At 45.5% G+C, this 15,389-nt stretch overlaps 1 protein-coding gene across 1 annotated transcript; it reads left to right on the top strand.

The window, feature by feature from the left end:
• Positions 1-3,411: 3,411 nt before the first annotated feature.
• Hpx (hemopexin) lies at positions 3,412-11,491 on the top strand. The gene is made up of 10 exons (XM_031387734.1): positions 3,412-3,514; positions 3,639-3,697; positions 3,780-3,851; positions 4,145-4,263; positions 6,738-6,891; positions 7,468-7,680; positions 7,952-8,080; positions 10,641-10,771; positions 10,855-11,017; positions 11,156-11,491. The coding sequence occupies exons 1-10, from the start codon at positions 3,432-3,434 to the stop codon at positions 11,413-11,415; spliced, it is 1,383 nt and encodes a 460-aa protein (XP_031243594.1). The 5' UTR covers positions 3,412-3,431; the 3' UTR covers positions 11,416-11,491.
• Positions 11,492-15,389: the final 3,898 nt, after the last annotated feature.

The following is a 15,389-nucleotide window of genomic DNA, read 5'->3' as shown; positions in this document are numbered from 1 at the left end:
AGGAAACAACAGTATAAAACTAGGGCTATAAACACTATTCTGAGATAGGTGATGGGCCTAGGAATGGAACAAATGGGACCAGAGATGTGTGGGAAGGGGCCAAGCTATAAAACAAGCATCTTGTGTATTTCTCTCTCTCTCTCCCCTACCTCTGTGTGTGTGTATGTGTTTATTTTATTTATTTTTTAAAAGGTTTTTTTTTAACTTTTATTGCATTATGAGAAAAGTTACATGATTTCAATTTGTCTGAATTTATTAACATTTAGATATTCCTTATAATTAATAAAATATTATAACAATAAAAATGAGTATTATAAAAGTTGTTTGATATAAAACAACAATCAATTTAACAGTGTTATGTAGGTGCTTCTCTACAGCACTACTGAAAATACATGTTTTTCTCAGTATAAATTTCAAATAACTCCAAACATATTAACTGTATATTTCAAAATAATACATCACTACTAGTATTTTCTTAAATGAACATAAATATATAAAGTCATTTTGTTTGTTTGTTTTGTATTTAGTAGAGTTTAAAATCTTGACTCTTTCTGTAGTACAACCCAAAATAAGAACAATTTTTAGACATTGGATTTCATTGTAATAAGGCTGTACTTCAATGACCCTCAAATCAACAAAAAAGGTTTATTTATAGCCAGGCGTGGAGGCGCACACCTATAATCCCAGCACTTGGGAGGCAGAGGCAGGCGGATTTCTGAGTTTGAGGTCAGCCTGGTCTACAGAGTGAGTTCCAGGACAGCCAGGGCTATACAGAGAAGCCCTGTCTCGAAAAACCAAAAAAAAAAAAAGTTTATTTATTTATTTTATGTCTATGAGTACACTGTAGCTGTCTCCAGACACACCAGAAGAGGGCATCACATCCCTTTACAGATGGTTGTGAGCCACCATGTGGTTGCTGGGAATTGAACTCAGGACTTCTGGAAGAGCAGTCAGTGCTCTTAACCTCTTAGCCATCTTTCCAGCCCCCATTTTATTTCTTTTAAACTTTTTTATTTATGTATATGTGGTACTTTGTCTGCATGTATATCTGCACACCAGAAGACAGCATCAGACAGTTGTGAGTGTTGGGAGTTGTAATCAGGACCTCTGGAAGAGCAGTGTGTACTCTTAACCACTGAGACATCTCTCAAGCCCATGTGCTGTTTCTCTTTAGAAGTCTCTGCTAGGCAGAGGGACACTGGCTTACAAGTTAGTAATGGATGCCAGAAAGGTCCTATATTAGAGTATTAGAGGCTAGAGCCTCTACTTAGCATCAGCTACGAGTGCAGATCCAGCCAGAGATGCCTTGTGGTGAACGAGTGTGGGTGTCCAGCCTCAGTGTTCTTTGTCCTTCGGGAATCTAGCTTTGCCCACTGACCCACGAGAAAGGACTGACACTAACAGCACATTGTATTTGAATCAATTTTAATTTATCCCTGTCTAGCTTACAAATGAATGAGATTCAGTATGGTTATTTAATTTGGCTTTGAAAATTACTGGGAATAACTCCTAATATATATTTTTCTAACTGTTGGCCTGGCTACTTCTCCAGTAGTGTACCTCATGTGCTCATGGGCCATCTTCCTTCCTCTCTCCTCCTGCTTCTCCCTCACACCCTGTAACCCCCAACCAGGTAACTCAAAATCCTCCTACCTCTAATCCTTCCAGTAATTGACTGTACCATTTTTATTTAACCAAAGGTTTTTAATTAAGGAACAAGGTTTGCACAATAAAGGCTGGTTGGTATACAAGACAATTCACGCCTAGGGAGTAGACCTTCCCACACAGAATTTAGCATTACAATACATAGCAATAGACCCAACCTCTACAGGATTCAGCAGAATCCCAGAGCTCTGGTTTTCTATTGGGAGGTTTTTGTAGACTGTAAAAGTGATCTGGGTTGAAAAGAGCAGCTCGGTAACAGAGCATGTGCTCAACATGAGCTTGGCACACAGTTGATCTCAGCACCTCATAAAGGAAAAGGTTATCTCTGGTTCAGGTGGTGTAAAGAGGTGTGAGGACCGTAAGTCCACCTAAGAGAGTCGCTAAGGAACAGACGCCTGGGAGAGACTCGGCTAACATATAGTGGGGACTACCTACAAATCTTTAAAGAGCTGGCAGCAAATCTTGAGTGGAAATGAAACAGGCTTTGGGAGTGATGAGAACAGAAGGTATGACTAATGGCAGGTAATATCTCAGGAAGGAGCAGGATGTGGGACTGAAACACTGAGGAGAGAAACAGGACCACCAGATAAGGGGCAGTGGCAAGCAAATGTGACCCCTAGAGTTCAGTATGCACCTGTCATGAAATATCCCCATTAATAATGTCCACTTAAGACAGAGGAGGGAAATTTTCTCAGAAATTTAATGATAAGAGGATAAACAAGTCAGCAAAATGAAAATAAAACAAGAACAGGGCCGGGGATGGTAGAGCACTTGCCAACATGTGGAAAACCCAGGATTGCTTAAGACACAAAACTAACAAAAGCAGCCAGATAAGTAGCTGGGAAAATAGTTCAGCTTTTGGTAGGGTGACGTAAGGAAAGGAGAGGCTAAAAAGTGGGAAAAGCTGGTCAGGAAAGTGTGTATGGAGAAGGGAACACTGAGGTAGAAATCGGTTGTAAATAGTCCCATCCTAGTTACAGTTCAGGATGTCCTATGATGGGTAAATAAAGCATTTCTCTCCTATCGAATAGTCGGAACTATCAAGAGAGACTATGGGAAAGAGACACCTCCTCTTTGGGCCCTGTTACTGTCAGGCCTTCCCTCAGACACCTTTTGCAACTTTTTTCCTGGCAGGGGTTGAGTTTGGGACAGGGTTCGTATTATATGGCAATAGTGAGACAATATCTCCAAAGCAGTAGTCCAGAGATAAAGCTGAAAAGGTTTGGGCATATTCTCCAGAAAAGGCCTTCATGCCTGATGCTTGGAAAAAGTTCTCTTGAATGTGTCTGCGGATGTTCATTTGTGTGTGCAGGCATTATAAGGTGTATATAAGTGGCCGTCTGTCTAACTAAGCCCATAGGCTTTAGTTGAGTTGGATCTGACATTGGTAACTTCATTCCCCCCTCGTCCTCCCTTCTCTCACTGTAGAGGTGAATGACCTCAGAAGGTAACCATTCATCCTATTCTGATTTATGAGCACCACCACCTCTTGTCAGTATTCGAGAAAGACTCACTGGACATGGGCTGGTCACAGCTGGAAATTTGCTGAAAGGGGGTAGGGGGTTACTGCCAGGAAGATAGTCTTAGGTTCAGGTTTTCTTGTAGACTTTGACCTTATTTGCTGTGATGTCATCTGCCAATATTGGCATAGTCATGGAAGACAAATCTTTCTCAATAGGGTGGGAAGTGGGGGTGGCGCTGTTACCAGCTCTATATAAGTGCACCCTCCTGCCCAGTGCTGTCCCGTGTGGCCTTTGCAGCTCAACATGGCTAGGACAGTAGTGGCACTAAACATACTGGTGTTGCTCGGCCTGTGCTGGTCCCTGGCTGTTGCCAACCCTCTTCCTACGTGAGTAGAACTGGAATTAGGGATGGAGGATTGTGGTCTGGGTTTGTGGGTGATGGGGCCAGCTTCTAGGTCACAAGCTAAGTAAGACCCAACGGACCCGGATTTCTATCTGTGTTTTCTCTAGTGCCCATGGGAGAGTTGCCGAAGTTGAAAATGGGACCAAGCCAGACTCAGATGTACCCGGTGAGACCCTAATTCCCTGAGTCTTTTTCAGTCTTCTACTGTCTCTGCATTTTAACATCTCACTGATACTTTTCTAACCCAGAACACTGCTCGGATACCTGGAGTTTTGATGCTACCACCATGGATCACAATGGGACCATGCTGTTCTTTAAAGGTAGGGGAGCTGTGCATGTTGGTAAATGCTAGTAATCCAGCACTGGGAAACCTGAGGTAGAGAATAGTAGTTCAAGACCAACGCAGGCTACATAGATGACTCTGTCTAAAAAGCAAACAAACAAAAGAGGCTAAGGTTGGACTAGTTGGCCTCTAAGAACAATCCCTTCAGAGGGCTCTTTACCTGTAGGAGGGCTCAGGGATTTTATGAGGGTTTCAGTAACAGCTTCTTTGAAACTGTCTAACTTTGTCGAGGGTTTGTTCTGGACCACTCAGAGTGTGTTGGTTTTTCAGGGGAGTTTGTGTGGAGGGGTCACTCAGGGGCCCGGGAGTTAATCTCAGAGAGGTGGAAGAATCCCATCACCTCAGTGGATGCTGCATTCCGTGGTCCTGACAGTGTCTTCCTGATCAAGGTACTGCTGGGTCAAGAGAAGAGCTGGGCTGGAAAGGGCTGGAATGGGAGTCCCTCTCTCGAGTGTCCTTGGCACAGAGCCTGACACCATCCATTTTCTGCTGCCACAACAGAATATCTGATATCAGATAATTTCAATGAGTACTATTTTATTTGGCTCGTGGTTCTGGAATTTGGGGAGCCCAGGAGCAGAGTGCTGGTATCTGGCAGGAGAATTCATGCTGCGTTCATGAATTCATGCCTATAGAAAGATGGTACCAAGGCAAGGGAAAGAAAGCAGGAGACAGCAAGAAGGGTCCAAACCTGCCTTTTTAGTGACCCACTCTTATGATAGCTAACCTACTCCCACTATCATATTGAACCAATAATAAGCCATTTGTGAGGCAGGTCTCTGGTGAACTAACAAGGTCTTATTAGGCTCTGCTTCCCAGCGCTGTTGCATGGGAACAAACTTTCCTACATATAACCTGGAAGGACACATTCAAGCTATGATTGAATCCTTGCTGATAGGTACAAAGTTTCCTTCCTCTGTGCCTTACTCTCCTGAAAAAGCAGTCTTCCCACCCACAACGTGTGTGTGTGTGTATGTGTGTGTGTGTGTGTGTGTGTGTGAGAGAGAGAGAGAGAGAGAGAGAGAGAGAGACAGAGAGAGAGACAGAGACAGAGACAGAGACAGAGACAGAGACAGAGACAGACAGAGACAGAGACAGACAGAGACAGAAACAGAGAGACAGGGGCTGGAATGAATGTGCACCTGTTGGCAGGAAAAGCCAATATCCAGTAGCTGTCTTTCATTCCTAATCTAGTTCTAGGTGGCCTTACTATTCCTAACTATCGCAATTTCTTTCCTTGGCTTCTATGATCCTGCATCTAATCTTGTTTATATGTGGGGCAAGTTTTTTCCAATACAATGGCACCTGACTCAGGTCCTGGTCCAAACTGCTCATTAGGAAGAGAAAACTTCTAACTTGCCAGAGAGTGTGTCTAGTTGGGATGTCCCTAACTAACAGCTTCATTTCCTCTCCTGCCTCTTTTCATGCCCTCTTCTTAACGAGTATACGTGTCAGGGTTTCTTTTGCTGTGATGAAACGCCATGACCAAAGCAACTTAGGGAAGAAAGGGTTTATTTGGCTTACATTTCCATGTAACTGTTCATCAATGGAAGTGAGGACAAGAACTCAAACAGGGCAGGAACCTGGAGTCGGGAGCTGATGCAGAATCATGGAGGGATGTTGCTTACTGGCTTGTTCCCCATGGCTTGCTCAGACTGTTTTCTTAAAGAACCTAGGACCACCAGCCTAGGGATAGCACTACCCACAATGGGCTGTGCCCTCTACCATCAATTAAGAAAATGCCTTACAGGCTTGCCTACAGCCAGAACTTATGGAGGCATTTTCTCAGTTGAGGTTCCCTCCTTTGCTGTGAATCTAGCTTGTGTGAGGCTGACAAAGTTGGCTAGCACAACCAGTCCCAAAAGTCTGTTGTTTGGGGATCCACTCTCAGACTGTTTGTGAACCTGCCCTAGGTGATTTCAGCCACTGCCATGGCTTTGAGGGCTTTGTGCTCTACATACCACATCTGGATCATTCTCCTGAGCTTTGGAAATCACTTTTCACTTTTCTGTTGAAAATACCTGTGAATGAGGTCTACCCCTGGTAACCTCAAATGCAGCATCCTCCTGAATAAATTTAGCATCTTTCTTACAAAGCAACCTTTTTTCTGTTTCCCGATTCAGTAAAGGTACTATCATGTACCTGGGTACCATGTGCCAGGTGTACATAGGCCTGAGGGAGCTAGCCTTGCTGTTTTCCTCCATGTTCACTGTGTACCAGTTGCATAAGTTTACCCAACATCATCTGAATACTTTGTACATGTTACAGTCCCCTCTGCTGCCATCCTTTGGAAAATTATCGCTCATTTTCAACTCTTTGGTCATATACTTTCTCTCTCCTCTGAAACTTTCTGGGGCTTTCCCAGGCATAATTAGACATTCCCCCCATATTCTCAATGTCCTTTTGATATACTTTTCATCTTGGTGGCTGAACGGCTGGGGATGTAGTTAGTTGATTTCAAGGGATCTTGTTATCCCTGGATGCTCAGTGCCTCTCATAGTGCTCAGCCTGTACTAGTCATTCAGCACATGTTTCTTGAAAGAATCCATAAATAAATGGGCAAATGAATATATGAATGGGTGAGTGATTAGAGACTAACTACATGTGGATGTGCTTGCCAAAACTAAGAGAGCTGTAATTAAGTGTGCCACGGGCGTGTCTGGTGTATGGTGCATTCTTAGTAAGGTGGCTTGGTTTGCTGAGAGTATGTATTGTACAATGGGGCAACATGTTGCACCCCACCTGCAGACTGGAAATGCATAATGCTGTAAGGATACTGTGTAAGCATGATAGAGCAAAAGTGCATGTGCATGCAATGCATCTGGACGTGAACATTTTCCATGACAGTGTTTTTTGGATGCAGGAAGACAAAGTCTGGGTGTACCCTCCTGAAAAGAAGGAAAATGGGTATCCAAAGTTGTTCCAAGAAGAGTTTCCTGGAATCCCATACCCACCGGACGCAGCTGTGGAATGCCACCGTGGAGAATGCCCGAGTGAAGGCGTCCTCTTCTTCCAAGGTGTGTCCACACAGGAAGCCAAGCACAGAGATGGAGTCATGGTGCTCATGGTGATGGCCGAAGAGCCACTGTTGGCTTTATAAGGAAAGAAAATAGAACCATCCGTTACAGGCTAGAGGTCAAGTAGACTAAGAAGTAGAAGTCGTTCTAATGAAGGGTCCTGGCTCACATTCTCCTTTATTTCTCATGTCCTTGTGTCCCTTGGCCTTATGGTCTCACCAAGACCAAATCCCTATTGACCTTTGAATATCCCTGACCCTGGCTCCAGAAACTCCACACTATTCCCTGTGTACCAAATTTGTCTTCGACATCCTTTCTTCTCTGCCGCATAATGCCTACCTCAGATTTCAGTTTGTTTCCTCTTTCTCTGACTTTCCCGAACTCTTCCTGTCACTGGGTTGGTCACTGCACCTTGCTGCAGGCTTTGGTATGTGATCCATTTATTCAACTGCCTCCTGCTATGCTTGTTTGCTGCATGTAGCCATCCATTGTACTGACCTATTCCTGGGCCCCAGTGCAAGCCCAAGGTGTGCATCGCCCAGCTTCACTGAAGGAGTTTTGATTTCTTGGCCATAGGTAACCGCAAGTGGTTCTGGGACTTTACCACAAGAACCCAAAAGGAACGTTCCTGGCCAGCTGTTGGGAATTGCACTGCAGCCTTGAGGTGGCTTGAACGCTACTACTGCTTCCAGGGTAACAAGTTCCTGCGATTCAACCCTGTCACAGGAGAGGTGCCTCCCAGATACCCTCTGGATGCCCGTGACTACTTCATATCCTGCCCTGGCAGAGGTAAGAAAGCCCCAGCCCCTGGGGCCTACTAGAATTTATTTGTGCTGTCTGAGCTTGCTGGCCTCGTGTGCTCATCTCTCACCTTAGTTCTGTGCTCCAGCATCTGAGGTGTGATTCTTCCCATTACCCTCAGGCAGACGAACCCTCATTCCTCCTAATGGTAGCAGCTCTTCATTTTTAGACCCTACTCTGACTCCAGCTCCCCCTGCGTGTGTGTGTGTGTGTGTGTGTGTGTGTGTGTTCATGTTCCCATTACCTGTTTCTCTTCCAGGCCATGCTAGACCCAGAAATGGAACTGCTCATGGGAATAGCACCCATCCTATGCATTTACGTTGTAGCCCAGATCCTGGCCTGTCTGCACTGCTGTCTGACCATTACGGTGCCACCTATGCCTTCACTGGTGAGAGGCTGCCCACAGATTCCCATGTCTACCCTCCTGCCTCTTTCTCTTGTGCCTGTCCTCTCGGCCATAGCCTCTCTACTTCCATCACCACCTATCGTTTGCCCCTTTGTACCTCTCCTCCACTTACTATCCCTCATCTCCTCAGATGCAAAGTCCAACCTTATCTCTCACTGTCCAGGCCTTCCTTCCATGTTTTCTACTTGTCTGCTTCTCAGTGTCATCTACGCCCCTGTCTGTGTGTTCTGTGGGACCCCTCTACACACAGTAATTTCTCATGTTTCTCTTGTTCTCCTGGGTCCTCTGACTGTCACTTGCTCTCCGGAGCTCTGTTTGTCCATGTCTTCTTGCATCCCTTGTTCTTGCACATCTCGCTGAGACTCCTAGCTCTTGCTTGCTTCTGGATCTCCCTGTGTCTCTGGGTGTCCTTGTGTCATTTTCTCACACACCTGCATTTTTTAGTACATTGGCTCCCCTTAATTTATTTCAGGAACCCCATTTTTCCAAGGTACTTAGTTTTTATGTCCAGGCCTCTGGACTCAGTGTCACTTGGGGATGAGATGTCCTCACTGCTAAGAAACAGAAGAGAAACCCTGAGTACTCTAGAACCTTATAATATAGCTTCAAAGAGAGTCCAAGGAAGAGACCCAACCTTGACCTTTGCAATCGGATGGTAAAAGCCATCTCCTGATATCTGGGGACACATAACTCCTCAGGCTGGAGGTGACCAGCACTCTCTACACTGAGGCCATCTCCAAAATGGGGAGAGAACAACCACATCACATTCAACCTGAGATATATGCAACAAAAGTGGCCTAAATGGCAAGGGTACAGAAAATTAGAAATACCTTTTTAGTTCCTAATTACTGAGCAAATATGACATGGTGTGATTAACAAGTTCTGTTGAAAAGTATACAACTACATGGAATGTAGGTCAGCATGAATTCATACCTTAGTGAAAACATACAGCTGCAACAAAACATACATGCTATGAGTGTATGTCATAATAAGAACATGTAAGAGTCAGGAGAGTATGAATCTATAGTAAGTGTGTAGGATCATTGGGGAGAACCACAGACAAAGTAAGTGTGTGTGTGTGTGTGTGTGTGTGTGTGTGTGTGTGTGTGTCTATGTGTGTGTATAGGGGGGGGGAATCAGAGACCAACTGGAACATGCTAGGTTTGGGGTAGCAGGCTAGGACCTAATGAATATGTCAGAAAGACAATTGAACTTGAGCCTAAAGTTCAAAGGAGAGGTCAGTCTGAGACAAAGAGATCACAGGTGTCCTCGGCGTATTTGTGAGAACACCAAGGGAGTTAAGGGGATTTAGAGAAGAAAAGAGGACAAAATAGGGACTCTGATCCTTTAGATGTAAGACCAAAGAGGATAGTCAAAAAGATATGTAGTGCATTGGATGTCTAGGATCATACGGGCCAAGATTTTTTATTGAAAGTTTAATGAGGAAGGAATAGTTAGGGTTGTCACTCAGCTGGTAGAGATTGCTTATCATGCACAAAGATCTGGACTAGACCCCTAGCACCATATAAACTGGCCATAGCAGGTGAAGGCACAGTGATCAGAAGTTCATGAAGGCCACCCACCGCTCTATAGCATACATGAGATCTGAGACCGTGTCTCAAAGGAAAAAGGAGAAGCGAGAGATTGAATGCTACTGAGAGCCTGGAGGTAGAAACTAACCATTAGATTTGGAGGATAGTGTTCACCTTGATAGGAACAATTTCAATGGAGGCTAGAAACACAAGTATAGTTACAGAACAATGAAGGAAAGGGAGGGAAATGGGAGTCTTAATTTTTTTTTTAGATTTATTTATTTATTTTAAGTATATGAGTCACTGTAGCTGTCTTCAGACACACCAGAAGAGGGCATCTAATCCCATTACAGATGGTTGTGAGCTGCCATGTGGTTGTTGGGACTTGAACTCAGGATCTCTGGGAGAGCAGTCAGTGCTCTTAACTGCTGAGCCATCTCTCCAGCTCAGAGTATTAATTCTTTCAGTAAGTTATTATCATAATAAAAGAGATTGAAGAGATGGCTCAGTGAGTTAGCATGCTAGCTGCTCAAGTGTGAGGAACTGAATTTGGATTCTCTAGGATCCATGTAAAAAAAACAGGTAAACCAGGATACACACCTGTAACCACATCACTGGTGGGGAACAGAGACAGCAGGATTGTTGGGGCTAGCTGGCTGCCAGCCTAGCTCTAGAGTCAGTGAGAGATCTGGTTTTGAAAAGAATGGGGCAGAGGATGATAGAACAGGACAGCTGACATCCTCCTGTGTCCTCTGCACACATACATGACTATGTGTCCTCCTCCATACACATGTGCATGTGCCTTACTCATATATAGCACCACAGTTGCAGAAGCCTGGTCTGCAGTTCTGCATGTATCCCCCTCTCTATCAGGCCCCTGCTGGCTCCAGCACCAATGGCTCTCCTCTCACTCTTTCTCTTCCTTCTTGGTCCCTGAATGCATTCTATCCCTCTCATGACTCAAACCTACGAAAGCCACCAGCACTGGCATGACCTCTGATATCCCACAGGCTCCCACTACTGGCGTCTGGACTCCAGCCGTGATGGATGGCATAGCTGGCCCATTGCTCATCACTGGCCTCAGGGTCCTTCAACAGTAGATGCTGCCTTTTCCTGGGATGATAAAGTCTATCTGATTCAGGTGTGTACTGGGAGAAAGGCTTAAGATGGAAGTAGGGACAAGGCTATACAGGTCTATGTTGATTACTCTCTTTTGTTCCCTAGGGCACTCAAGTGTATGTCTATCTGACGAAGGGAGGCAATAACCTAGTGAGTGGTTATCCAAAGCGGCTGGAGAAGGAACTTGGGAGCCCTGCTGGGATCAGCCTTGAGACCATAGACGCAGCCTTTTCCTGCCCTGGTTCTTCCAGGCTCTATGTCACATCAGGTGAGGTGCCTTTGGGTACTAAGGGGTGTCTTGTTCTTTTAACTTTTCATGGTATAGATGACCAGGAGGGCATGAGAAGAGCTAATTCAAGATCTGCATGATATAGAAACTATGTAAAGTTTGTTGTCCTCTTCCCAGGACGGCGGCTTTGGTGGCTGGACCTGAAGTCAGGAGCCCAAGCAACATGGACAGAGCTTTCCTGGCCCCATGAGAAAGTTGATGGGGCCCTGTGTTTGGACAAGTCCCTTGGCCCCCACACATGTTCTTCCAATGGTTCCAGCTTGTACCTTATCCACGGGCCCAATTTGTACTGCTATAGCAGTATAGACAAACTGAATGCAGCCAAGAGTCTGCCTCAGCCCCAGAAAGTGAACAGCATCCTTGGCTGCAGTCAATGAAAAGCCCTGATGAGAACTAGCCCAGCCCACCTCTCCATTTTCATCTTAATAAAACCAGATGGTTTCTTCACATGAATCATGGGGTGTTGGTTATGAAGCAAATTTCTTCATTTTTTTAAAAAGAATATGAACATGTATGGGTATGTGCATGTGAGTGCAGGTGCCCGCAGAGGTAGGAGGAGTTGGATTCCCTGAAGCTGGAGTTACAGGCAGTGATGAGCTAGATGAGTGCTAGGGATCAAATGTGGATCCTAGTGAGGAGCAGTGTAAGCTCTTAAAAGCTGAGCCATCTCTCCCAATGAAGCAGCTACTCTTTTGAGAGTCCCAAGCTCAAAAGAGGCTGTGTGAAACAGAGAGAGGCCTGCATAGATGACTGTTGAATCCAAACCCTCGGCCTTTTACTGCTTGCTTTTCCTTTTATTTCTTCTGATCCTCCTGATCCTCCTTCTCTTCTTGCTCCTCCTCCTTGTCCTCAGTTCTTTTTCTGGCAGAATCTCTTGTAACCTATGCTGCCTTCATGTTCAAACCTCCCATGTAGTCAAGAATGTCTTTGAACTTCTCTAATCCTACTGTCTTGACCTTTCCAATGCTAGGGTTACAGCATGTGCCACTGTCTTAGTTAGGGTTTTACTGCTGTGAAGAGACACCATGACCAAGGCAAGTCGTATAAAGGACAATATATATATTTGGGGCTGGCCTACAGGTTCAGAGGTTCAGTCCAGTATCATCAAGGCGAGAACATGGCAGATTCCAGGTAGGTATGGTCCAGGAGGAGCTAAGAGTTGTACATATTCATCTGAAGGCTGCTAGTAGAACACTGGCTTCTAGGCCAGTCTTAAAGCCCACACCCACAGTGACACACCTACTCTAACAGGGCTGCACCTTCTAATCGTGCCACACCCTGGGCTGAGCATATACAAACCATAACAGCCACCATGCCTAGGTTTTGCCACGTTGGAGATTAAATCCAGTACTTGTGAATGCTAAACAAGCACTCTACCAACTACCGATCATGTTCCCAGCCCAGAACACGATTTATTCCAGTCTATCTACACATATGAGAAAAAGGACCAGAATAGGAACAGCATGTAAGGGAGCTAAGACTCTAACCTAACCTGCAAACTGTCCACAACTGGCCCTTAGGTATCAGGAGCCATAGGGCTTAGGGAGCCTATACTCTTAGAAGTGAATTGGCTTGGAGTTGGTATGGAATGTCTTCTATGGGCGGGTGGGTGGATGGCTCCAATTGTAGTTCTGTGTGGTTCTGGCAGAAGTGGGCAGTCAAGATTTTACTGCTGTGAGTTAATTAAGCACAAGTGGAATGAAGACAAAGCTGAAGATAGGAGTGACTGAGAGCTGGACACTGGGATGCATGGACAGAACCAGCCTCTGAGGGTGGGAGGGCTCTGCTGGAGCCACATGCCGTCTGCCAGCAGGGGTGGTCTGACTCCCCTTTACCCTCCATGGTGTTTGTACCCTAGAGGTCAGCGGATGTCTCCTGCACAGAAGGAATAATAATGCCTGGCTCTTTTCTGCTCAGAAACCAACGGAAAGGGTTAGGCCTCAGACTTACACCCACCGGGTCAGAGAGTTCTAACCAGTGGATCTCAGCTGAGATTCCCCTTCCCTTCCAAAACCAGCTGAGATTGGGGGTTGGTTTGTTTCAGGGCTTAAAATTAAAAATTAAAAAAAAAAAAAGCCTGAAACTCTAGCTGGAGGGGTGAGGGGCGTGGGGGTGTTTGTTTGTTTGTTTGTCTGTTTTGCCTTTTAATTTAATTATATGAGTCTGAGTGTTTGGCCTGTGTGTATGTTTGTTGGTTTACCATGTGCATGACTGGTGCTGGTGGTGGACAGAAGAGGGACTGATCCCCCGGGACTGGAATTACTAGACAGCTGTTGGCTGCTACATGGGTGCTGAGAATTGATCCTGGATGCACTGGAAGAGAAGCTAGTATTTTTAATTGCTGAGCCATCTCTCTAGCCCACAACTGGAGATTTTATTCAGAATATCTATGTCCTACTCTCTGTGACCCACGTCTTTAAAATGGCTATAGTGCTGTGCTTGGCACAGGCCTGTGCTGTGATCCACTCACTGGAGAGATTGGGTGGCCGGAGGGTTGCCAAGCCAACGATTGCCTCCTGGGCTACAGAATGAATTCGAGGCCAGTCTGGGTAACATAGCAAGACCTTTCTTTCAAAGTGAAAAATAAAAGGAGGGTTGGGGTTACAACTCAGTGGTAGAAAGCCTGCCTAGCATGCATAGTTTTGAATGTGTGGACATGTATGTAGCTACATGTACATGTTGGGTGGGTATCCATGTGGAGGCCTAAGATCAATGCCAGGATTCATCCTGGATCACTCTTCCTGCTTACAAGAGAGGCAGGCTCTCTCAGTCCAACCCAGCGCTCAGTGCTACCACTCACCAGTTTTGCTATTCTTGCCAGCTCTCTGGGGGCCAGAATCACGGGAGGCTGCTCAGTCTACCTGGCCTCAGCATTTACACGGGTTTCTGGTGATACCAAATCAGGGTCTCACACTTGCGGAGCGAGCACCTTTAACCCCTGAGCCACGTCTCCAGCCCCTCTCTACCATTCTTACGGCCACCGTCTGCCACCCTCCTGACTATGCCCTCTCAGTGGCAAAAAAAATTTTGTACACCGATATTTCCCTCACTTCAGCCACCTTCACCACTCACAACTGTTTCAGCAATGAAGACATCTCTTCAAGTCCAGCATCCCATGTATGAGCCCAGCCTCCATCCTGCGTCCACGCACACCCCTTTCCCACCCTCGCTTCTCCTCTCCTACTTCCTTACTGTCTTCTATCCCCTGGAAGTCATTTTCTCCACCCAGGATTGATCATGTGAACTGCTCTCATTTCTCTGCCTCCCTGTCATTGTTATCTAGATATAAATAGAGAAGGAAATAAAACATCCAGCTAGAGGTCAGAGAAAGGGAATGTCAGATATCTGACTTCAAACCCCCAGCTAACCCTCTTAGGTCTCTGTTGAGAAACTTAGTTTCTCTGAGTTGTTTTGTGTTGTTTGGTTTTTGGAGATAGGTTCTTATATAGGCCAGACTGACCTTAAACTCTCTTTGTAGTTGAGAGTTACCTTAAACTCCCTTTTCTCCTGTTTCTACCTTCCAAGGGCTGGGATTATAGGCATGTACCACCACATTAACACTTTCTGAGCTATGTGTGTGTGTGTGTGTGTGTGTGTGTGAAAGAGAGAGAGAGAGAGAGAGAGAGAGAGAGAGAGAGAGAGAGAGAGAGAGAGAGAGAGAGAGAGAGAGAGAGAGAGAGAGAGAGAGAGAGAGAGGCCCTGCATGCATGTGTTGCACCAATCATTGTATAGTGTGACTGCAGAAACCACTCTGGACATTCCAAGTAAATGAGAATTTAGTAGATAAGCAAAAGAAGTTGTTACAAAGTTGAGGTTTGGAGATGGCTGTGGGGGAGAACAGCATCATCCAAACACTAGGAAGCTAACTGCCAATTGTGGTTTAGAGGAGCAAACCAGAGCAGAGGTACTGTCCAAAGATCGCAGAACCTGGGGCTGACACATCTAGATTGCTTTGTATTGCCAATGCTTCTGGATCCATCCCTACTTCTGTTCCGTAGGAACCACTGCTGATGTGGCTAGACACGTAGAGAGTAAAGGAGGGAGAAATTTTCCTTCCCTTCACCTTCAGACTTAACTGGGAAAGGAGCCGACAAGGAAATTCGAGAGCTGTGTTTTTCAGATCCTGGGCTTGGGTGGTACAGAGGGGATTACAGAGAAAGGCTGGTAGGAATGAGCACCAACAGGTGAAATCTGCCACAATCACGCCCATCACAACTCTTCAGTTGTAAAAAATAAAACTTGAAGTGGTAGAAGCAGTAAGAGAATCTGTTGGTTTACAACTATGACTTCAGGCAAAGGTAAGTACAGATATTAAGCTGATATTGTCAGGGCTCTCTGTCCTGAACCCTGC

This window comes from Mastomys coucha, unplaced genomic scaffold, assembly GCF_008632895.1.
Source record: "Mastomys coucha isolate ucsf_1 unplaced genomic scaffold, UCSF_Mcou_1 pScaffold21, whole genome shotgun sequence".
NCBI classification, from domain to species: Eukaryota; Metazoa; Chordata; class Mammalia; order Rodentia; family Muridae; genus Mastomys; species Mastomys coucha.
The sequence above is the reverse complement of the archived record's forward strand: the minus strand, read 5'-3'. Positions and strand labels throughout refer to the sequence as shown.

What these genes read in the sequence shown, in the direction of transcription:
- Hpx (XM_031387734.1), top strand. Translation starts at nt 3,432, where the DNA reads ATGGCTAGGACAGTAGTGGCACTAAACATACTGGTGTTGCTCGGCCTG. An exon ending in ACAGTGTCTTCCTGATCAAG is followed by an intron (nt 4,264 to 6,737) that starts GTACTGCTGGGT and finishes TTTTGGATGCAG; the next exon opens with GAAGACAAAGTCTGGGTGTA. An exon ending in CAGGCTCTATGTCACATCAG is followed by an intron (nt 11,018 to 11,155) that starts GTGAGGTGCCTT and finishes TCCTCTTCCCAG; the next exon opens with GACGGCGGCTTTGGTGGCTG.